This window comes from Alligator mississippiensis, chromosome 10 (genome assembly GCF_030867095.1).
Source record: "Alligator mississippiensis isolate rAllMis1 chromosome 10, rAllMis1, whole genome shotgun sequence".
Lineage (NCBI taxonomy): Eukaryota > Metazoa > Chordata > Crocodylia > Alligatoridae > Alligator > Alligator mississippiensis.
The window spans coordinates 21,165,524-21,189,663 of record NC_081833.1 but is presented as its reverse complement, the minus strand read 5'-3'; the positions used below and the strand labels follow the sequence as shown (position 1 = coordinate 21,189,663).

Here is a 24,140-nt window from a genome sequence, read left to right as displayed (position 1 = left end):
GCCCCATGTGGAGGCACAGACACAGCCAGCCTGGCCCAATGGTACACGGACCAGGAGCCACACACCATTGGGCCTGGCAGGCACCATACCTCCACATGGGGCTTCCAGCACTCCCCATGCCTCCACATGGGGCTCCTGCTTGCCTCTACATGCAGCTTCCCGCTGGAGTGCTGAAAGCCCCATGTGGAGGCACAGACACAGCCAGCCTGGCCCAATGGTACACGGACCAGGAGCCACACACCATTGGGCCTGGCAGGCACCATGCCTCCACATGGGGCTTCCAGCACTCCCCATGCCTCCACGTGGGGCTCCTGCTTGCCTCTACATGCAGCTTCCCGCTGGAGTGCTGGAAGCCCCACACGGAGGCACGGAGCTGCCTGGCCTGGCACAATGGCACATGGACGGCAGCAGCAGCTCATCACCCGCCCCAGCCTCTGACACACTGCAGCATCCCATGCTGTACCATGGCCACTGCCTCCTCCTCACAGGAGTGGGCGACTGGGCAGGTACCCTAGCTACTCAACACTGCTAGGCACCTGCCCACCCATCCCCACCCCCAGCAGGGCACGGGGATGCTGCCTGGATTCTCCCATGCTGGCCTGACAGCACCTGCAGACACTTCCCCACTCCCTCAGCCCCCACCCACACACTCCCACCCTGCCCCGCTGGTTCTTCCCACAACCCCCAAGCACTGGCTAAATCAAGAGTCTCAGGCCAAGCCCCGCCTTTACATGTTTTACACTGAACAGTTACAATAAAAATTCTCGGTCATTTTTAAAAGGAAGTCATGCTTGTTTCGGCTGCATTTTGCAATCCCAAAAAACAGCACAGAACCAGAAAGTTTTAAAGTCACTAAAGAAGAGCTCTTAAAAAAAAAAAACAATTTTCAAATGTGACTTACTAAAATAATTAAAAAGCACAAAATCTAGTAGAGGTTTGCAAAGTCTGCAGCTCCATCCTGTCAATGAAGACAGTTTATGGGTACTAACATCTACCTCAATACTTGAAAATCCAAATTTTGTAATGATGTGTAGTCCACAAGAACCAGAGACAAAGAATTCAGTGAAACAGACTTTTTTTGTCTAAATCACTGGTGCTCAACCTCCAGTCCACAGGGCTCTCCATGAGTTTGGAAATTTGGTGGCAGGGGAGAGATGGCAACATTAACTGCTGTGGCTCCCCTGCGGGCCAGATGACAGTCCCATGCACTGAATTCAGAGTCACTCCATAGCCAAATCCACTTCATGACCAGATCAGGCACATGGAGTCAGGCCAGCGCATGGTATCAATACACAGTCAGATCCAGTGCGTGGAGCCAGATGGGTGTGCCAGACTGCACCTGCAGATGACCCTGTCTGCTGACCCTGGCTCAGGTCCATGGACTGATCTCACCCATGGGATTCATTTAGTCCACAAACTAGCCCCATTACCATACACCTAGGCAGCCTGCGGGGCCAGAAGGTTGCACACCCCTGGTCCAAACTAAGTGAAAAGCACCACACATCATCCCGAACAAAAAGTAATTGAGAGGTTAAAACAGTATCATACAAAGTTTGTTTGGTTTTTTTAATGAAGTTCACTGTCTAGTAAAAATTATATTTTATTATAGAAGGAAGAGCAATTCCTACACAGAGCTTGCTTCTGCCACGCTATAAGGAAAGACAAGGACACCTAATCAAGCTACATCTCCAATTGACTGAAGAACTGCAAATGTAAGACTATCCCCAGATGGCAGGTCCAATACTGTAACTACCTAGGAAATAAGTCAGGTTTCTTTATTGTGAGTGTGATAGATTCTAGTAAGCTGGTTATATGGATACCTGGTCGGACCCAACAGAGCACCACAAGCGCTCTCTTCAGTGTCTTAGTCTGCCATCTAATATAATCACAAGTATGAGTATTTGGTGGTTCTCATGCTGGGAGTGCCCATGTCATCCTTTCCTGCTGTACATCGCACTGCATTGTTCTCTAGTATTCTAGAGGCAGAAGAGGAGGTGATCCTGCAATTAGGGCTTTCCCTCCTTTTCAGACTGTAATTGCAGTTTACACACTAGTGGATAATATTTTTAAAAGAAACTGGTTCACTGTCATTCTTAATCAGCATTCAAGCATGTCCCCATCTTGGAAGATCCAGACGAGATGTGTGTCCAGATCTGCTAACTGCTCAAACTCCTCACCCTTCCCCCAATACGGTCTCACACAAAGAACACGCAGGCTTCCCACTTGCTGGGACGGACAAGTGCCATCTGCAGAACTCTTCACCAGCGTTTCCTGCACGCTGCAAAACAGATTTCTCCGATGCTGGAGAGGAAAAGGAAAAGCAATAGCAAAGCTTTACCTGTTCTAGATTACCCAGTCCCTAAAAACCAATCCAAATCAAGTCCCTTCACCTGCTGTGTTCAGCTTTTGAGATCTCCAGTCCCAGAAGCAGGAAAGCTGCACTCTTGCTGGTCATTCTTTTTTCATTAGATCAAAAAGTTTAAAAGATATAGGGCCAAATTCATCCAGCGTGTAACTGCACTCACTTCAGTGGAGCCTGAATTTGGCTTGCACCACTCAACACACTGCCCCTCCCCTGTATATGACCCAAGGCTAAGACTTTGACACTACCATTGCTCTGCAAAGGAGAAAGCAACTAGCCTTGGAGCTGGGTTGTTTCTTGATGAAACAGTCTGTAGGCAGGAAAAGTTATTAAGAGGAAAGAAGTATTTCCCTTTTCTGTTTGTTTGTTTTTCCTTCCATAAAATATTCAGACCTTGCCTCTTCCTGCAAGACTCTATGGACAAACTGAGAGCTGGTTGCCAGTAACACAAGAGTGAAACCGGTGCTGCTCAGATAGGAAGAGATTTTTATTCAAACTGCTTAAAACTCCTGCTTTGTTGCTGCTTGTGCTCTACATGCTTCACATCTAACCAGAAAGGACTAGTTAAACCAAAGCATGAAAAAGCCTCAAGACCTCTAAGAAGTCTTCCAGAACAAGCAGAGAAGAAACTCAAAACATCAGGCATCCATCCCCCTAAGGTAAGAAACAAATAATAAAACTAAACTAAACTTGGGGGGAAGGGGTGGCTTCTCTACACATGGTAAAGCAGTGCAGAGAGGACAGGAGCCCACCTTTCCAGACCACCTTTGCAGTTCACCTTAAATCCTCCCACTGATGAAGGGGGGGAAATAAGCAACTGCTGAAGTAAAGCACAGGTCAGTTGGCAGAGCCCCCCCGCCGCCGCCGCCTCGGTGAATCTGAGGAATGCAACAATTGCAGCTGGCACCGCTCAGCTCCCACGGTGTGAGGCCATCGCCGGCTCCGCACCGGCCCGGCCCGGCGCGGCCCGAGCTGTCTGCGGGCGAGCAGCCGCCAGGGGAGTCCCGCCGGGCAGTGCCGGGCCGGGCCGGAGCAGAACCACGTCCTCGGGCCGGGGAAGAAAGCGCAGAGCACGGGGCGGCCTCCCCCGGGGCCCCAGGCGGGGAAGCCGAAGCGCGCAGAGCCCCGCGCCCCGGGGCTGGAGCAGGCCCCCGGGGGCCGCCCACGAGCCCCGGCCGCTGCGAGACTCCCGGAGCGGATCCGGGCCGGGCCCGCGGGGAGCAGCTCGGCCGGGGCCGGGGCCGGGGCCGCGCGCGGGAGGAGGCTGCGGCGCGGCCGGGCCGGGCCGGGCCGGACTCACCCAGATCGTCCATGGCAGGGCCGCTCCACTCCGCTCCGCTCCCGCCGCACAACTTCGGCCGCCGCCGCCCCTGCTCTGCTCTGCTCTGCTCCGCTCCGCTCCGCTGCCGGGCGACTCCCGGGCGGGCTGCTGCGCGGGGCCGGCGCTGCCCCCTGCCGGCGGCCGCCCGGCTCCTCCCTCACGGCGGGGCGGCCCCAGGCACCTCCGCGAGGCCCACCCCGGCGCCCCGCGTACCTCAGGCCCGGCCCACGCGAGCGCCGCGCCCGCAGGCGGCGGGAGGAGGCGGCCGGGCCCTGCGGGCTGTCCGGAGCACGAGGCCGCGTCTCCCGAGGCTGGCGGGGCCGGGGGCGGTTCGGCCCGGAGCCGGGATCGGGCCCTGGGGACGCGGGGGCGAGCAGGGTCTGAGACACTAGAAAGGGCAGAGCGAGCACTAGCACGAGAGGGGCACGGAAATACCCGCCCTGCTCCTGGCTGCTCAGGCCTTACCCTGAATCCAGCCGAGGCAGCGCGGTGTGTATGGATGTTGCTTGGTGCAAATATCAATCAAGCTACAGGTTTGGGCACATCATGGACTTGGTTAAGGGGGGAGTTCCCAGTAAGCGAGACAGCGCGCACTGGAAACGCCACGTGCGGGTATTGTTCCCTTGCCGCTCTCTGCCAGTCGACTACCACTGGTGTCACGTGCTTAAATGCTCCCTGGAATAGAGAAGTCCAAACACAGAAGGGGAGTTTTGCTGCAAGGAAAGTCTAAATTCACCAGCAGAGGTTTTCTTCCCCTGCCCTGCCTCAGCCGCTGTCTGGAATCAACAGATCGCTTCCAGCGAACAACAGGCACCTTCCCTGATCTGCATCAGGCTTGGAACAAAAAAGGATGCCGTGTTGCATTTGTAGAGAAGCCGAGTTTGCAACTGTTATCTTTAAATTCATAGAGACATTTAGCAGTCCAGAGTTTAGTACCAAATATAATACATTGTAAAGCAAGAAGCCTGTGTCCCACAACAAGGACACCCAGGTAGGCTAAGCCAAGCTAATTTTTAAGCACTCAGTTGAAACAGATGAAGGCAGATTTACTGTCAAATATATCAGTCCTGTAGCAAACAGTGCTATTAAGAAGGAGAATTAGGGTATGCCCATAACAGGAAGTGTTGTAAGGACAACAGCACAGATGGGGAGATCCATTAAGATGTACAGCACAGGGCAGGAGTAAAAAGCAGAACAGCAGATCAGGCAGGGGAGGGGGATCAGAATGGCACTAAGGGAGGGTGTGGAGCTTAATTTGGGTCACATCTGCTGAAAAGGTTGGCCCTCACGATAGTCAGGCACCACTCTGTAGCACAGACACAGACGAGCATCACTTGGGTGCAGCTAGTCATAGAGAAGTAGAGCTAGAAGGGACCTCCAGAGGTCAGCCAGTCCAACCCCCTGCCTGAGGCAGGATCATCCCTGTCCAAACCATCCCATACAACCGTAATTTAAACTACATCAGACTACCCTCAACCCTGACACAACATAGACCTAACACCCTAACCTGCTAACTACAGGTAAAGCAGGGGAACCACGGCAGCCAGCATCCTGCTTCTGTGAAATGTTGTCAATAGACTTCTTTTATATATATATATATATATATATATATATATATATACACACACATACACATCATCTAGTATAAAACTTTCCATCACACCTTAAACCACATTAAGAAGCTGTGCACCCATTACAATAAATGCACCCACTCCCGTGCGCCCCCGCACACCGACCCATTGCCCTTCCCTAACCCAACTGCAGTCCTTTTGTCCAATCTGCTGGTTTGGAGTTTACATTCTCAGTTCATTCCCTGTCCTTGTCACTGTTGACGGCACTGTCACTTCCGCTGCTGATGATTCTGATGCTGTCTTCCTCATTGTCTCCAGGTCCAGTTGTGTCGTTGTCCTCTTCATTCTCCCTGTCTGCTCTGCCTCCCAGGGGGTCTTTGAACCAAGGGCCAAGTGTCCCTTTTCGCTCAAGAGGTCCCGGTAGAGGGCCACACCTTTCTGCTACACAGGAAAGCAAAATATCTCCACAGTCCGTACCAAGCACACAGCCCACAGTGTCCTGTTATTCAGCCCCTGGTGTTGCCCCTGGGTCTCGACTGACCCAGACCAGCCCCATGAGCAGAACCCAGGATGCATGCTGCCAGCAGCCCCCATTCCAGATGCTCTGGGAACTGTACTGCACACAGTGCTCACCCCAAGCATGAATACCTGGCACATGTACACTCACTGACCTTGTGTTTGACTCTCGGCAGAATGCCAAGAGGAAAGATGAAGAAACATTATGTGAGGCAAAGCAAGAACAGAGCAATAACGACAGGAAGGAGGGAGAGAATGACCGGAAGTCCAGGGGCAAAGGGAGGGATATGACACAGGGGCAGGTCACTGTGTGGGAGGACATTGTTATAAATTGCTGACACATTTTACTCCAGTCTACCTGGCAACCTCTGGAGAACACAGTCTTTTGAAACCTCCCGCCCTTGTCTTCCCCCGAGGTCATAGGGCGTGTCTACATGTGCTTCTATGCACGCCTAAACTTAATAGGCAGCTAGGATCTGGAACCAGCTTCCAAGGGAAGTGGTGCTGGCTCCTACCCTGGGGGTCTTTAAGAGGAGGTTTGACGTCTACCTGGCTGGGGTCATTTGAGCCCAGTTTTCTCTCCTGCCCAGGGTAGGGGGTCAGTTTTGATGATCTACAAGGTCCGTTTTGACCCTACTTCTATGAATCTATGAATATGCATTTGCCTAATGAGCATCAAGGCAATTTAGGTGTGTGTCTACAAGCATGTGCTAAGGCACATTAACGTGGCGTGAGGACTGACTCGAGACTAAAGTGAGTTCCAAGTCAATTGACATATACTGCATTAATGCACCTTAGGGTGCTTACATATTCATTAGGGCACTTTATCTATTTGTGCCTAAATTTGATCTCTGTTTTTGCAGGAATCAAATTTAGGCATGAATAGCCTAAAATTGCCATTTTTAAGGCACAGTAAGGGCCCACACATGTAGATCTGTGCCCTTAATGCACCTTAAAAATAGCTAATGCAGCTTAAATCAGCACGTGTAGATGCACCCTATGGACATAGAGTCATAATAGAACCATAGAAAATTAGGCTTGGAAAGGACCTCAAGAGGTCATCTAGTCCATTGGTTCTCAGCCTTTTTTGTACCAGGACCCTTTTATAAACATCAATGGCCAGTCCCACCCCAGTGCCCCTCGCTCCTAACCCACTGGCCCCCCATCCCCAGGTCCCAGCCCCTCAGTGTGTGGGGCTGGCATGAATGTGTGGGGCAGGGAGGGGCAGTGTGGGTCCCAAGCAGCCCCTTGCAGGCTGGAACTCTTCTAGCCTTCAAGGGAAAAGCCACGGTTTCCTACATTTTTCTCCTTTAAAGGAGAATCCATTTTTTAAGTTTCTTTTTCCATTTCTAAAGTTTGTTTGCAACCCTTGCATATATTCTTGCAACCCACTTTTAGGTCACAACCCACAGGTTGAAAAATACTAATCTAGTCCAACTACCTGCACAAAGCAGATGGACCATCCCCAGCTATATCATCCCAGCCTAGGCTTTGTCTACCCAGGTCTTAAAAACCTCTAAGGATGGAGATTCCATGCCCCACAGGTTGGATTATCTTGATATCCAACTGTTCCCTGCTTCTAAGCCAGATATCACTTTGCAATTCACATAAGTCCTGTTTGTATGTAGCTCTTAGCACTAGTTACTACAGTTCTCCAGTTACGGTGCAAAACTCCATTGGATCAGCATGGTGAGCTGCAGCGTTTCTCAAACTGTGGGTCACAACCCAAAAGTGGGTTGCAAGACTATACAAAAGGGTCAGAAACAAACTTAAAAAATGGATTCTCCTCTAAAGAAGTAAAACATGGGAAACTGTGGCTTTTCTCTTGCAGGCTGTAAGACTTCCAGCCTACAAAGGGCTTCTTACCACCCCCCCACCCCTGCTGCCCCACACACTGGGGAGCTGGGGCCTGGGGACAGTGGGTCAGGAGTGAGGGGCACTGGGTCAGGACTGGCCATCAATGTTTACAGATGGGTCCTGGTACAAAAAAGGCTGAGAAACACTGAGCTAGAGGACATCCTCTCAACAAGCTGGCAAGGTGGGAGGGGGAAATGACATGAGTTAACTTTGCATTGAGCCATCTCCTTACAGAAAAAAGTGACTGCACTGCTGGGGAAATGTGCCAGATGAGCAGTGCTGGGGAATGAAGTCATCTCTTTCAGAGCAAGTACAGCCTACAGAATAATAGTGCAGGTTTCTTCATTTCAGGCAGAAACAACTAATGTTACTTTAAGATTCAGTGCCCCACATCTGTTGCCCTCAAAAACACAGAATATTTCATCCTCCAAATGTATTACTTTAATCTTTTTTGCCTCACATTTTATGTTGTGTACTCTACTTGCATTCTATAGATGGGAAAGTGTGCCAGGAAGTTGGATCAACTCACAAACTAAGTTGATGTCAAACCCAAGATTGCTTTACATTCAAAGCTTCTCTAACTTTATCCCAACTATACAGCTGGTCCAACAAAAAATATCACCCCCCCACCCCCTCACAAAATTGCCCAAAGCCAATATTAGAATTGAGACTCCCTGTATCCTCCTCCTATATTCACAGGGGTCTGTATCTCTCAAATGCACTTTTACCTTGCTAATAATCATTCCTAAAGATGGAAGAGCAACTTACCCCCAGTGTCTGCTGAATACCTAGCCCCGGAAAAAGACTAGATTTGTTAATTGTGCCAGTGGTCTTTAAGATCTGACCATTTAAAGGTTTGGATCTAAACAGAGAGTAACTTGAAACCAATCATCAAGCAGAAACGAGAGATATCTTAAGTGTACACCTTTGAGGGGAAATGAGAACACGCCCTTATCTGCAACAGACTAACCTATCCTAAAGAAGGACGTGGAACCTACACTGATTTATTAGGCCCATTTGGAGCTTAGATGCATGCTGTACAACCAATGTCTTGACATGGCAGAGTGATAAGGATCAGAGCCTTTCCTGGCATGATGGGTATCTTCTGCTCTAAGCCTCAAGGACAAACTCCATGATTAGGGCACAGCAGTTTTCTCAGGTAAGTGCACAGGGTTCTGCCTGAGTTTTCTCTAAAGGACCTAATGATTTCAAAGGTCAAAATGCTGTTATCAGTCTTTGGACAACAGCAGTAAAACTGGAGAATGTGAAACCCACAGTGAAAATTACCAGTACTTTGCACCTGCTACACAAATCCATGACAGCAGAAGGATCAGACTCTGCTCCCAAGACAAGGGATCAGTTTTGGCCCAGCCAAACAGAAAAACCATTCCAATATACTATTTCTAGGTCATTACAAAGAAAGAGAAAATAAAGTAATTAATATTGTTATATAACAGTTCTCTTCACTTAAATTTAAAAGATAAACACAAAACAGATTAATGTGGATTTGATTGTATTACTGCTCAGAAATTAGAGGCCTTTGGTGTTTACCACTGAGGCTTAGGTTGCCAGAACACTTCTGGCTTCAGATCACTATTTTCATAGAGCCAGTGGTCAGAGTGCAGATACCTTTACGTGGTGGTAAGGCACACAGAGGCTACAGAGCCCAGCTGAAATGCAGTTTGACTTAGGGTGGAATGCTGATGATTTCCCTTCAGTTGCCTTATTCACATACAATTTTGTCAATGTTTGAAATGATCCATTAAAATCAAAGGAGGAGGGCAATTAAGAACCTTGTAGACTTGTGCTATTAAAGTATCCCCTTTTAATAAGGACAATAAAAAACAAATTCCTACATGCTGCCTAACTGAAAGTCACATGGGAGGGTGCAAACAACTTAAGGGCACATTCAGTTACACAGGAATTGTTCAAGCCACTTGTTAGAGGCTGAAAAATCTGCATCTACAAAAAGACCAAGGTGAAGCAGAGATCGGGTCTGTGGCATGCACCCCACCTCTCCATGCGGGAGCATGTGGTGCTCATGAAGATAGTGTTGTTACCAGTGCTTCTGTACACTGCACTTGTCTTCCTGCCCCACCCCCACCCCGAGTGCATCACCCACAGAATCTAGAGAGTCATGTGCGTTTTCTTCTGGGGATCCAAAATGGGGAAGGTGGCAAGTAAGACCCTATACAAAAAGAAACAGGCCGGGGGCAGGGGGGTGCCAGACATCCACCTGTTCCTGTGGGTATGGTACATGAGCCAGATCTGCCAGCTAGTGATTGGGCCAGCAACCAAAACAGCCTGTCTTGTCAATTATTTTACAGGTCACCTCCTGAGGCTGTGGGGGTATACACACCAGCCAAAGGGAGACCATGCACTATGGAGCACTCCTGGTCCTACAGTGTGCTGAATGAGTTCCAGAGGGAGCATGGGCTACAGAAGGAAACCCCACAGACCATGTCCAACCACAGGAAGATACAGAAGGCAGTCAGAGACAGGCTATTGACCATGGACCTGCTCCCTAAAGACAACTGCCGTGCTGTCTGGGACCAGATCTACCTACGTAAAGACCACAGAGACTTGAACCGGCTCATAGCTCATGGCATACTCCCAGTGAAGGCATAGAGGCACAGAGCAAGGCAAGAGACTAGGCCCAGCTACCCCAGGGAAATCTGCCAAGGTGAGAACGAGACCATTGACCACCTCCTGTGGTTCTGCCCCTATGCCAAGGGACTGTGGGAAAAAGTTAGCTGGCTCCTTGAGGAAGTGACAGGAGTCAGGCTGATGACAAGGGAGGAGGTGCTGTATGGACATGTGACCAAACATCAGGGGCTCTAGACAGTTCACTTTGACCAGTTTGTCCCCTGCATCAGGAGCACCGTCACAATGCAGGAACCTCCTGTTATACAGGCACATTGAGCTCAAGGAAATGGACTGTGTCAGAATGTTTCTGAGTGAACTCCAGTCCTACTACTGGAAAGCGGTGGGAGAAGACAGAGAAGATGCAGCCAGTTCCACCTGGAAAAGTAACATTTGGCACAGGCTGTTCAAAGACCCCCTGGGAGGAGAAGTGAACAGGGAGAACAAAGAGGGCAACAATGCAACTAGACCCGGAGACAGCGAGAAGAACAACAACAGGATCAACAGCAGTGGAAGTGACAGCGACACCGACAGTGACAAGGACAGTGACTGAATTGAGAATGTTCACTGAGGACTAAGGGACAGTTTCTTCTGGGGATCCAGAATGAAGAAGGTGGCAAGTAAGACCCTATACAAAAAGAAACAGGCTGGGGCAGGGGGATGCCAGACATCCATCTGTTTCTGTGGGCATGGTACACAAGTCAGATCTGCAAGCTAGTGATTGGGCCAGCAACCAAAACAGCATGTCTTGTCAATTATTTTACAGGTCACCTTCTGAGCCTGTGGGGGGTGTACACACCAGCCAGAACTGAGGACTAAGGGACTATGATTGGGTTAGAGAAGGGTAGAGGGTAGGTGCGTGGTGGTGCAGGGGAGTGGATGTATTTATTGTAATGGGTGTGGAGGTTTCTTAATAAGGTTTAAGATGTGTGATGGAAAGATTATGATAGAGGATGTAGACATATATATATATAATTGCTTTTGTTTTTTCTTTTAAAAAAATCTGCATCTATGAGAAGACCACAGAGACTTGAACAGGCTAATAGCTCTCTGTGCACTCCCAGTGAAGGTGTGGAGGCACAGTGCGAGATGAGAGACTAGCTCCAGCTACCCCAGGGAAAGCTGCCAAGATTGGAGCGAGATAATCGACCACCTCCTATGGCACTGCCCTGCCCCTATGCCAAGGGAGTGTGGAAAAAGGTAAGTTGGCTCCTTGACAAAGTGACAGGAGCCAAACTGATGACAAGGGAGGTGGCACTGTACAGATACCTAACTAAACATCAAGGGTCCCCGACAACCCACTTCGACTAGTTTGTGTCCTGTGTCAGAAGTGTGCCCTGTGGCAATGCAGGAACCTACTGATGTACAGACACACTGATCTAAAGGACACAGACTATGTTAAAATGTTTCTAAGAGAACTCTTCCTACTACCAGATGGGAAAAGACAGAGAAGACACAGCCAACTCCACCTGGAAAATGGACACTTGGCACAGGCAGTCAAAGAACCCTCAGGAGGGGGAGCGAACAAGGAGAATGAAGAGGACAATGACACAATTGTACCTGGAGACAAGGAAGACAGCATCAGAATCAGCAGAAGTGGAAGTGACAGTGACAGCGACAAGGACAGGGAATGAACTGAGAATGTAAACCCCAAATCAGGGCTTGGACTAAAAGACTGTGATTGGGTTAGGGAAGGGCAGCAGGTGGGTGTGCAGGGGTGTAGGGGAGTGGGTGCATTTACGTAACAGGTGCACAGTTTCTTAATGAGGTTTTAAGGTGTGTAATGGAAAGTTTTATGCTATATGAAGTGTGTGTGTGTGTGTGTGTGTATGTGTGTGTGTGTGTGTGTGTGTGTATTTGGTTGGTGGTTTTTTTGAAATCTGTAACTAATTGCAACAAAATGTCCTCTTCACTGTCGCTGTCTATTTCCCTACTGGGGGGAATCTTGAAAGATCCTGTGCCAAGTGTCCCTCTGCCAGACGGATTTGGCTAGATCCTCACTGTCCTCTGCTACCGATTTCTGGTAGTAGGACTGGAGTTCAGTCAAAGCCATTTTAACACAGCCTACCTCCTCGAGGTTCATGTGTCTGTACATCAGGAGTTTCCTGGACTTCCACAGGGCACTCCTGACACAGGACATGAACTGATTGAAGTAGGCCGATTGGCTCCCCTAGTGTTTAGTCAAATACCTGTACAGCACTGCCTCTCTTGACAGCTATCTTTCCTCTGTCACTGCTTTGCAGAGCCACTTTTCCTTCTTCCACACCTCCTTGGCATACGAGCAGAGCCATAGGAGGTGATCAGTAGTCTTTGTGGCTCCTTGGCAGGTTGCCCTCAGGCAGCTTGGTCTCCCCAGTTGTCCTTCTCTATGTCTTCGGGCTTTCACTGGGAGGGCTCAGTGGGCTATCACCCAGTTCAGGTCTCTGTGGTTTTTATGCAGGTCCTTGTGGAAGATGTGTTCCCACACAGCTTGGCAAGCATCATCCAGAAGCAGGTCCATGGATGACATGATGTCTCTGCTTCTCACTGCCTCCTGTATCTTCTAGTGGTTGGCCATGGTTGTGGGGTCTGCACTCTGTAGACTGTACATGCTGTGCAACTTGTTCAGAGTCTCATAGAACCACGGTTGGCCCATGAGCCATGGTCTTCCATTGATTGGTGTGAACACCCCCCATTGTCTCAGGAGGTGCCTTGCAAAATATCTCACGAGACAGGCTGTTTTGGACTCTGTGCCCATCGCCAATTTACAGAAACGGGCAGCGACAGTGAAGAGGACATCAAGACAACCAAATCAGAAGACAGCTGTGCGGGCCGGGAGTGGTCTGAGGCCCTCGGGGGCAAGCGGCGGGCTGTGGCCAGCAGCCCTGGCACGCGGGTCGGGGAATGCAGGCCGGTGGACTAGAATTAGGCACAGACGCTTAGCGGTTGATTAAAGATTATTTTACTTACACCGTAGATGGTCGTGGTGCAGGCAGGAAAAGTTGCTTGTTGCAGTTACAGACAGACACGTGGAGTTTGCTAGGCTCCACAACATGAACTCGAATAAGCCCCGCAGAAAACTCGAGCCTCTTCAAATAACTCGGACAGAACTCTGGATACACATGCTCACAAAGTTTGCTAGGCTCCATGGAATAAGCGCACAGGGAAGGGGTTTGTCAAGGGATCGCACTCAGCGACGGGGAGAGGCCAGAGGTTGATCAGACCCCTATAGCCTTCTTAAGGTACACGCTGGGTCCGTTGGGCTCCGCAGCGCTTAGAATTCTTCGCGAGACGTGAAGTCCTCCTCCTCCTGATGGTTGTGGAGTCCTCCCTTGCAGGGTTCTCCTTGGAGTTCTCCAACTTGGGCAGAAACCGCTCAAGCCTCTTATAGGGCTAGCAAGCCAATAGCTAGCTGCCACATAGGAATAATTTAGAACCGGCCAATAGTGGGACACAAATTTGCATGCGGGTGGCGGGAACTCCTTTGCACCGTGCATCTCTCTTTGCAACTGAGAAATGCACCCTGCAAAGAAAGCTCCGAGTGGCGGGAAATAATTTAGCAGTGCTGAAGCGCACACAAACAAAATCACACCCTTGGGTTGTGAAAACAGCAATGAGGATGGAAGAAATGACAGCAGCAGTGGGTCCTCCAGAGGAAGCAACAGCAGATGTACTGAGTTTTAAAGCTGGTATTTGAGGACTGGACTGAGACACAGGGGGTTGAAGGGAGATGATACCTTGCGGATGGGTGCATGGGAGCGTCATTCCGCAGGTGCGTATACTGTAATGGGTGCACAGGTTTTCCTCTAGTGGGTTATGGAGGTAATGAACAGGGACTAGAAGGTGTGTGTGTAGATATAGATATACTATTACACACACACACACACACACACACACACACAAAGACATTTACAAAAAAAAAATTCTGATTGCCACAAAATGACAGATTGTGGCTTATCTTCAACATACACACTCAGCAATGGGAACTACAGATTTAGTATATGATGGTCTGTCACCATATGGAACTGTTTAGTCCCCAGCTGTTTAGATGACACCTATGCACTAAACATGACAGCAGCTGCAACACAGTTTCAAAGGACACATTCAGTTACATCTGGAATAGGGCATTACACCAAGCCACTACTCACCAGATCCTTCCCCAAGGGAAAAGCTATTTTTTGAGAGTAAGGACACAGGCTTATGAGTGAATTCCAGTGGACAAACTCTAATGAATTACATCGCACTAAATGTATCATCTATTGTCTCGCAGTTTCTAGATGGTGAAATGTCTTTAAACGTTTCCAAGGGTCCTTGTGCCTGTCCCACACTTCCTTCCTTTTTTTACAGAAATACCTGATTCTTCCTTAAAACCCAAATTAACATCTGTCTGATTTTCCCTCAGATCTATTATTTCATTGCTGCTGAACAGACTTGACCAGAAAATAATCTGTTGTGCCTTCTCATCCTTATGCTTTCCTTCCTTTCATTTTTGAGAATGACTTACTATCATAGCTTTGAAACAACAGCATCAAAAATCTATTACTAACACTTAGGAAGCAGGAAACAGAGGCACACATTACTAGAGATTTTAAAATTTCTCATGTTCACTCTGTTACACTAGACAGAAAAAATACAAGGCAAAGTAATACCAAGATGGAACGTACTGACATTAACACACCCGAATACAACCGCAGCAACTAAAAAAACGAAGCATTTAACTGAGACTAATGGAAACAAGCATGTATCAGCACTAACAGCTTTTTCTACAGCCATTGAAACTAATAAACATCTGTCTATTTTTCAACCACACTGCTCAGTCTCCGTAGAGACTGTCAAAAATTGCCAATGCCGACTATATTTCAAGTCGTCATGGCGGGGTATTGGGAAAAGTTTTCAATTAGCAATAATCGCGCCTCGGATTAACCTCATTGGCTACGATACTGCCACTGCGCAAAGCTAACGATTGCTTCCCAGCACCAGAGCCCTCCAGCAGAGCGCATGCTGTACTGTTAGGGTGATATCTCATTCCAATTGATACTGAATCAAGTACACTGCCGAAGCCTGTGTACGGCTTTTTGCACCCATAATACCGCTCTGTGCCTCGGGATTCAGGGGTACGTCTCCATTCCTCCCACCCAAACACCACACTTTACCCCAAAGGATTCTGGGAGACCGTATGCAAATTATAACGCGTCACAGGGCGTTGTCTGGCTCCCGCTCCCGAGGGGCGGGGCGCCGGGGGCTGGACTAGCTGCGGGGGTGGTGGGACTTGAGCGCTGCAGCAGACACGTGGGCTCTAGGGCTGCGCGGTGGAAGGGCGGGGGCGCCCCTGTGCGGCAGCACGCGCACAGCCGGCACGGCCGCGGCCCCGGGCTGCGTACTGTGCACAGCGCAGCTGTTCCGCGGAGACCGCGGGGGCGTGGGGGGGAAGAGGCAGGGACTGAAGCTGCCGGGCTGAGATCTTCCTTGGGATCAGCTCTGTGGCTGCAATAAAGTGCTGCAGCAATGAAGTTTGGTACCTGCGGCAAAGCCCACAGGTGCAGCCCACCCTCGCCCGGCTCACAGATGGGGGGTACATGCCGCCCCATGCTTGCCTGGGAGCGTGGGCGGAGGGAGAAAATGTTATTTGGGGTGCTAAGTAAAATTTAAATGATATTTCTACACACATGCACACACGGGGGGGGGGGGAGAGAGAGAGAGAGAGAGAGAGTGTGTGTGTGTGTGTGTGTGTGTGTGTGTGTGTGTGTGTGTGTGTTGGGGGGAGGGGGCAGATCCAAGCCCCCCCCAGCGGGGAGGGAGGGAGTGGGGCAGGGGTGAATGGCCCAGGGGCAGGTCGTGGGAGAGTCAGTGGCTCGTCCAGGGGCATGGGGGTTTCTGAGCACTGTGCCCCCCAATCAGTGTGTGGGGCAGAGGCAGGCTCTGTGATTGCATGTGCCTCCTGTGCACTGGCTGCACTGAGACCTGCCCCGCCAGCCGGGGGACGGGAGGTGCATGGGGTCTCTCAGCTGCCCGGGCAGAGGCAGCTGGGCATAAAGCCGAACTCGTAGTGACAGCCCACCTCTACCCCATGAACAGATTGGGGGGGGCACATGCCCCTCACGCCTGCCCTGGGGGTGTGCACAGTGGTTGGAGCCCCCTACACCCCTGGACAAGCCACCAGGGCTCCGACCCTCCCACCTGGGGCCCTGTTGACCCCAGTCCCTGCCCCACATCCTCCCTCAACACAGGGGTCTTGATCTGCCCCCCACAACCCTTCCCTCCCTGCTACATACTTACCTATTGGGCGCTGCTCCACACACAGCAGGGCTGGGCTGAGTTCCTGGCTGCTCTGCTGTCTGCCCGCACCCCTCTCTCCCTTGCTGCAGCTGGCTGGAGCCCGCACCCAGGTGGTCCTCTGCGCTGCCACAATTGCCCCACATTGGGGGGGGAGGGAGCTTAGCCCTGTTAGCCCGGCCTTCTGCCACCTATGCCGGGCAGTGCATGCAGCAGTGGCAGCCACCCTTCCCCTGTCCTCATGCTCCCCTAAATGAGCAGCTCACGGCACTGTCCTCGCTTGGGCACCACGGGCAGTCGCCCTGCTTGCCACCCCTTGCTATGGCACTGGGTGACACTGAGGACGTATTTGGTTGTAGCCATGTTGGTCTAAGGATGTAGGCAGGCCAGGTTCTTCTAGCAGAGGTGAGATCTTCTATTAGACCAACTGAGTAGCTGGAAAAAAGTTCTTGACAAGCTTTGGGGTGCAGTCACCCTTTGTCAGGCACAGGGAGTCTCAGCTGTTCTGGGACTCCCAGGAATGAGAAAAGCTAAAACTATGACAGGATGTCAGTGAGAATGGGAACTGGTAGAAAATACGAAAACAAGAGGTAGACCCCCCCCCCCGGCCGAGCAGGGCTGAAGGGGAGCCAAAGATAATAAGTAAGGTACCTTAGCAGTTTTCCAAGGGAGAAGAGCCTGGTCATGAAAAAATAAATAACTGAAAACTAGGACGACGAAGGGTAGGAAAAAAGAAAAGAAAAAAAGAGCGGAAAAGTGTAAGACTGAGAATATCTACACCGACCCTCAGTCCCCTTTTTCAACAGATCTTGGTGGGTGCTAAAGCAGCTTCTCTTGCTGAACACGGGACACGCATCACCTCAGTGAAATCCGACCAAATCAACTCTATTTTTAACTCACGACACGCAGTCTCCGTGGAGACCGTCAAAAATTGCCGGTGCCGACTATATTGCAAGTCGTCACGGCGGGGTATTGGGAAAAGTTTTCAACTAGCAATAATCGCGCCTCGGGTTAACCTCATTGGCTACGATACTGCCACTGCGCAAAGCTACCTACTTCTGGGCCGGCCCGGGGGCCCCCAGAGCGCGAGCCTTGCCAGGTCACGGTGAGCGCCAAAGACATGAGCCCGGGCCCGACTGGGGGCGCGGAGGATTGTGGGACGCCGCATGCTAATGAAGACAGCCCTGAACCTGCGCCGCGGTAGCTCCTCCCGGCGGCGGAGGAGGTGTCAGTGCGGGCTCCGGCGCCTGCTGTTTGCAACGTCCTTGCTGTGCTGCCGAGCGGGCGGAGCCAGCGAGCACGTGCTCCACACCCGAGCCAGGAGCTGGCGCAGCTCGGTTCCCCGAGCCCGGAGAGCTGCTTAATCCCCCCCAGTAGTTGGCAGCTGGATGAGGCTGAGGCAGAGCTGTCCCAGCCCCAGCGCCCAGGACATGGGACCTATTTTTTTTTCCTCTTTGTGGTTTTTTTAGCTACAGGGATTGTCCTGGTACCTAATTTCCCAATGCCCTGTCCCAGTGGCTTGAACCACAGCTGTTGTGGGCAATTTTTGGCAGTCTTTGTGGAGGCTTTCATTTTTCTGAGTTTGAAAAGCAAAGGAATGAGTAATGAGCACCCTATTATTCTAGCTGGCTCTGGGCTGGTGATACAGAGGGATCTATATAGTCTCTTCAGTGAGAACACAGTTGACTTGTGCTTACTCCTGGGGCTTAAGGTGTAGCCCATCTCTACTTTACCATCCTTTCTATTGTCAATTTTTCCAGGCCTGCCTATCCACTTTTCATACATTTGCTTCCTTCTTAGCCACAGAATACGCTCTCTCTCATTCACCTAATAAAGCTGCTTTGTTTTCCTTTAAATTTCTTTTCAGTATCCGTGTGCTGTTTTTTGTGTCCATGTTTACAAGAGGATAGGCAGCCCCAAGCCCAGAGGCTTTGGAGTTCAGATGTCCCTGGGCCTCACTTGCGCTGAACCAAAAGACCAAAGGAGCAAGCTAGGGGAAAACCCCCCATCTCCATAAAAATAAAGCAGGTAGCTGAGACTCTCCAATTAGGAGGCTATAGTAGACTCTGGTTGCGGGGCCTGCCCACAGTCCAAGGGACAGGTCTCCATTCCTTACTACACAACACCATTGAAAGTGATCTTGGCTCGGTGATCATAGTATCTACCCTGCCAGAACAGGGGTTGCACCTGCTGTGAGTCAAAAGGCCAACCACCAAAGGGATTAGGGTATTTCCCCTGCTGTTCTTCTACTTTTCAATGACAGGAAAGACATCAGTCTCAGCAGAGGCCATCAAAAATTGCCCATGATAGGTGTATCTCAAATTTTCAGGGCAGGATATTGGGAAAGGTTTTCAACTAGCAATAATTGTGCCTCAGTTTAACCTTTTTTTTTTTAAGGAAAATTTTCCATGTCCCAGGTTTAATTAGCCAGATCAGATCCAAATCCATTTGAATGATCTGAGAACTATAGGTGACCCTGCTCCACCCCAGCCTGGGATTTCAGATACTTCCAAATCCTTTGGCAGGCATCCTATGTGCAGGCCCAAGCCCGAAGGCTTGGGGTTCAAATGCCCCCAAGTTTCACTTTCCCTCATCTGTATGGCTGCAAGACCAAGCTAGAGAGGTCTCCCATTTCCATAAAGTCGGCGTATAGCCAAGATCCTCCCACTGGGAGCTGGTTAGTGGGAAGCTAACTATGAGGCTCTTATAGGGAGTTGTGTCCACAAACAGACACAGGTACAACCCTCCAGTACACGGGGCCATTTCAGTTGCATCACCTTGGTCAAGGTATTTCCCTTGCCACCATCGTGGTCATGGTATTTCCCCTGCTTGTTGTGCCCTTGTGTAACTGAAAGCATATCACCAGTTACCATGGGCATCCTCCTACGTGCAAATGGCAATCTCACGAATCAGCAGGCATGAGACCACATCAGAACACCTAGGGAGGCACCAAAAGAAACATCTTGCCTAAAAGTCAAGCAGATCCACAGAAGCAACAGAAAAGAGCTTCAGCAAAACTATAGACCAGAAACCATAGCAAAGAGAACCAGTAAAAACTTCACTATAACCCACCACTATGTACAAGCACACCCAGCTACTTAACCAACTTAACTGCTTTTCAAACTCAGGAAAGACACCAGCCTTCATAGAGGCCACCAAAAATTGCCCACCACAGTTATATTACAAGCTGCTAGGGCAGGGTATTGGGAAAAGTTTTCAACTAACAATAATCATGCCTCAGTTCAACCCCACAGGCTATGATACTGCCACTGCACAAAGATAATGATACCAACTCATGTGACCCAGTGCAGTTTCGGGGCACTCCTTCTCAGGACACGGCAAACTGTTGGGCCAGTGGTTGCTCCTGGTGCATTATGGATCACATTTTTCTAAGTAGACCAGGGGCATGCAATTATTTCAGGTGCAGTGTTGCTTAATGAGGTTTGGCAAAATGTCAAGAGCTGCAAGGGTAGCCTCACCCCTTGACAGGTTGCCATTTTGGGGACCAGAAGTCCTGCCCGCTAACCCCAGACCTTTGCCACTGAAAGTCCCTCCCCTTGCCCCAGAAGTACTCCTTTTGGGAAGGAGGGGTTGCCATCTTGGAACCAAAAAACCCCCAAATTATATAACTGCTCCTATCCATGGAAATCTTTAGTATAAGGTGAAAGATTTATGCGACTTGAAGAGACACCAGAGACTTGAAGAGAAACCAACCAACTAAAAGTCAAACATTGACAACAGCATATTTTAATTTTATTTAAAATATATATATTTGTCCTGATTTAGGTGTTTTTTGTTATGTATGCGATTGTGCAATTCTTAAAATGAAGTCATAGGCCAATAAAAGTCCATAAGAGTCAATGGACCAGAAGGTACCCATAAGATCATCAAGTCTGGTTCCTGCCATAGGCAGTGGGTTAATGAGTTCAAAATAGCTCAAGGAGGTGCTTATTCAGCCTCCTCTTGAACACCTCCAAGGATGGTGACCACACCATCTCTGCTAGGAGTGTGTTCCAGGTTCTAGTTACCCTTACAGAGAAGATGTTCTTCCTTATGTCCAGCCTGAATCTTCTATTAGTTTGTGACTACTGGTCCTCGTCCTCCCAAGGGGTGCCTTTCTGAAGAGTTGCTCCCCCAGATCTTGGTGTTCCCCCATGACATACTTGTAGGTCTCCTCTTACCCAGACTAAACAATCTCAGCTGCCAGAGTCTCTCCTCATAGGGACTATCCTCCAGGCCTCTAATTATGTTGGTGGCTCTGTACCCTCTTGAGTTTATCTGCATCCTTCTTGAATTGCAGTGCCCAAAACTAGGCACAATACTCCAGTTGCGGCCTCACCAATGCTGAGTAGAGAGGGATCTGTTGGCGACACATTGGCTGATGCATGCCAGAGCTCTATTGCCTTGCTGGTGACTTCCTCACACTGTTGGCTCAAATTCATCTTCTGGTTAATTGTGACTCCCAAGTCCCATTCAGATGCTGTGCAAACCAGTGGGATACCACCTATCCTAAAATTGTGGTGAAGGTTCTTCCTACCCAGATGAAGGACCCGGCACTTTTCCCTGTTGAACTTCATCTGATTCCGATCAGCCCATAGAACCAACTGTGGGCTGTCCCTCTGTATTCAGAAGGGGTCCCACAGTGGAGCTCGATTTTTTTCTAATGCCCCCCCAATGTACCTGTAGAAGGATGTTTTGTTCTTTATTTTGGATGCCAGCTTGATCTCCATGTCTGCCTTGGCTTTCCATATCTCATACCTGCACACTCTGGTTATATAAGTGAACTCTTCTCTTGTTGCTGAACCTCTTACAAGTCTTACTCTTGTATCTTGTGGGGAGGTGTGGACTGGTGTCAGGGGCAAGGGTGGGTGGGTATGGAGTTTGTGGGGGACTGTAGGTGTGTGTGTGTGGATGTGTCTTTATATGGGTGTGGGGTGTGTGGATATGGGTGGGTATGAAGGGTTTGTTGGGGGCTGTTTGTGGGGATGTGTAGGTGTGTGTGTGAGTGGGTATGGGGTTTGTGGGGGCTATGGGGTGTATGGAAGGTGTGAGTGGGGTATGAGGGTGTGGGTGCATGTGTGTATGTGGTGGGGTGTGTGAGTGTACCAGTGCATGGGGCTCCCCTCAGAGGCACACGGGTATGTGCGGGGGGGAGGGTGTGTGCGGTGTTTGTGGTGTGTGTGGGGCAGGGTGTGGTTGTGGGGTTTGCAAGTATGTGGGTTGTGCATGGGAGCCCCCAGTACACACACCCCTGAGCCGTTCAGCCCCTGCCCTGCAACAGCCCAGAGCCTGCGTGCCCTGTGGCACTTTCCTGCCACCTCCAGCAGCACGCAGATCAGCTGGAACCTACGCATAGCCTTGATCTGGCCCTCTCTATGCTGCCCAGCTGTTGCACATCCTTCCACCCCCTAGGCACACAGTGGGGCTGGGATGGCTCCACAGCGGAACTGGCTTTCTAGGCAGGCCAGGTGATGGAGGATCCTCCTGGCCACTGCCACTGGCCTCAGCCCCACGGTACCAGTGGGGACCTGTGTGCAACTCTGACCCTGCACCTGCTTCAGGTTCACCCATCCAGGCTCAGCAGTTGGAGCTCAAGACAGAAGCTGTTGCTCAGCATGAGGTAAAAGCAGCCCCTCCTACTCCCACTACCGGCACTTCCTGGTGTAGCCTCCTGGAACCTGCAGTGTGCCAGGCTGCCCTGTGTCTGCTCTGCACTGCCACTGCTGTCCTGCCAGGCAGCCCAGTGTAGCAAAACCCCCAGTTTTCCTTTTTTTTTCTTTTAAAATGCATTCCCTCCCCTTCCCCAACCATTTTTGACCTTTTCTCTCCCTCTCTATTCCCAATAGATAAGTACAAACGAGCTAAGACATTGGATAAGCTTCAGTATTTTATTTTGGTAGCAAGTTATATTTGGGTTTTTTCTCCTTCTTTACATTATATAATTATTATGTTTATATTGATGTTTACTGTTTCATATTACTGTTTTACTGGTACTATATGATTTACGCCTACATATGTAAGTTAGCATAAGTCATGTGAAGTTTACATTTTGTTTGTCAAGTCTCCATCTTGTTCCCCATGCCCTGGTGTGTAACCTATGACTCATACCTACCCCTCCTATGTAAATTGTTCCTGAATAAATAGAGATGAAAGAGGGTGCTTGAGGGACAATGGCAGTAGGTCTAAAAATAGCTCTCTCTGAATGACCGAACCATCAACACCAATACCTGGACCAACGACCCAGCCATTGGAACCACCCTCAGCATTCAAAGATACAAAAGGTGAGGCAACCTACCATTGTGTCAAGGCTGCACATGCTCCGTAAGAACACCTGGAGCTCTCTGGAACAGGGCTGACACTGCCTGGACAGGCCCTCCCACAGGACAGGGGCAGGCAATGTTTTTTGGCCTGAGTACTGAAAAACACCACAATGCCTACCTTGGAAGGTGCCAAAGTGCCAGCATGGCAGAAAAACAAAATGAGGGCAAGGGGTACATGGCAGGATGCCCTGCTATGTGCCCCTTGCCCCCACCCAAAGCCCCTGCCCCCCAGCCCTACTGCCCCTTGCCCCCCACCCAAAGCCCCTGACCCCAGCCCGGGCTCTGTGGCTGCCAGCAGCTACCCCGGCTCTGAGTAGCTGCTGGAGTCTGGGCTGCTCCCAGCAGGGCTTGCAGCATCCCAGCTACCTGCTGGGAGCAGCCTGAGATCCCAGCTGGCAGCAGCTCCCCAGAGTCGGGGCCGGCTGCGGCCAGGAGGCTCCAAACAGCTGTGCCAGGCTCCCAGCAGCTCCAGCACCAGCTCTGCACCAGTGTGTGCAGATGTACCTGGGAGCAGGCGGTGGGGAAGGGGCCTGAGGCAGTGCAACCCTGGTTTCTCCCCCGCTCCCGACACCCAACGCAGCTGTTTGTAGCCAGCCCGGGCTCTGGGCAGCTGCAGCAAGCAGCAGGCAGAGTACAAACAGCTGCGCCGGGCTCATCACCCCCGTGCCAGGAGCAGGGGAGAAACTGGAGCTGTGCTGCCTCAGGCCCCTCCCCTACCACCCGCTCCAAGGCACGCCTGCATGCGCCGGTGCGGAGCTGGTGCCAGAGCCCGCACAGCTGTTTGGAGCCTCCTGGCTGCAGCCGTCCCCAGCTCTGGGGAGCTGCTGCCAGCCAGGATCCTGGCCAGCTCCCAGCAGGCAGCTGGGATACTGCAAGCCCTGCTGGGACCAGTCCGGACTTCATCGCTGGCAGCAGCTACCCAGAGCTGGGGCTGTCCGCGGTGTGCCAAGCAAAATGGCCTCACGTGCCATGTTTGGCACGCATGCCAGGGGTTGCCGACCCCTGCCATTGGAGATCAGAGGTAGTTTGCCCCATAAAAAGGGGTAGTGAAAACTGACTCCTTGGGATGCCCTCTCCATCTGGACCAGCACCATGCCACACCACCTATCCACCTAGAGGCCCTGCTGGCGACCCCTCTCTGAACAACACCTACTGGACAAAGACCCCTTTCCAGCCTGGATAGGTAGCTATCACCCCCACTCTCTCTTCAGCCAAGGACTTGGACTCTGTTTCTCTTCCCTACCTGGACTCCAACCCTTCCACTGAGTCTCTTTCTCCTTCTGCCATTGTGAGTGCTT

The 24,140-nt window shown here is 50.7% G+C and overlaps 1 protein-coding gene, 2 long non-coding RNA genes, 3 other non-coding genes and 1 pseudogene across 9 annotated transcripts in view; 1 reads left to right on the top strand and 6 right to left on the bottom strand.

Annotated features, from left to right (window-relative positions):
- Positions 1-3,816, bottom strand: part of PXN (paxillin) — a 63,739-nt gene extending 59,923 nt beyond the window's left edge. Inside the window, exon 1 of one of the 2 annotated variants that reach the window (XM_059713545.1) lies at positions 3,663-3,816. In XM_059713545.1, the coding sequence (XP_059569528.1) occupies positions 3,663-3,675 (13 nt within the window). In that variant the 5' untranslated portion in view covers positions 3,676-3,816. The remainder of the gene's footprint in view (positions 1-3,662) is intronic. The other variant, XM_059713546.1, reaches the window with a different exon arrangement.
- Positions 709-3,651, bottom strand: LOC109284673 (uncharacterized). The gene is made up of 2 exons (XR_002092223.2): positions 3,115-3,651; positions 709-2,301 (listed from the first exon to the last, which is right to left on the bottom strand). It is a non-coding gene; the product is annotated as an uncharacterized LOC109284673 (long non-coding RNA).
- Positions 2,636-13,218, top strand: LOC132243551 (uncharacterized). Of its 3 annotated transcripts, none has more exons than XR_009455168.1 (3): positions 2,636-3,021; positions 9,955-10,890; positions 11,290-13,218. It is a non-coding gene; the product is annotated as an uncharacterized LOC132243551 (long non-coding RNA). The 3 variants fall into 3 exon arrangements; XR_009455169.1 differs by having other exon boundaries at positions 9,955-11,470; positions 11,705-13,218; XR_009455167.1 differs by having other exon boundaries at positions 9,955-13,218.
- A 1,848-nt stretch (positions 13,219-15,066) lies between these two features.
- LOC132243631 (U4 spliceosomal RNA) lies at positions 15,067-15,207 on the bottom strand. Its single transcript, XR_009455362.1, has one exon. It is a non-coding gene; the product is annotated as a U4 spliceosomal RNA (small nuclear RNA).
- A 2,224-nt stretch (positions 15,208-17,431) lies between these two features.
- On the bottom strand, positions 17,432-17,572 carry LOC132243632 (U4 spliceosomal RNA). The gene has a single exon (XR_009455363.1). It is a non-coding gene; the product is annotated as a U4 spliceosomal RNA (small nuclear RNA).
- A 2,090-nt stretch (positions 17,573-19,662) lies between these two features.
- Positions 19,663-19,803, bottom strand: LOC132243635 (U4 spliceosomal RNA). Its single transcript, XR_009455366.1, has one exon. It is a non-coding gene; the product is annotated as a U4 spliceosomal RNA (small nuclear RNA).
- Positions 19,804-20,113: 310 nt separating this feature from the next.
- Positions 20,114-20,221, bottom strand: LOC132243640 (U5 spliceosomal RNA; annotated as a pseudogene).
- Positions 20,222-24,140: the final 3,919 nt, after the last annotated feature.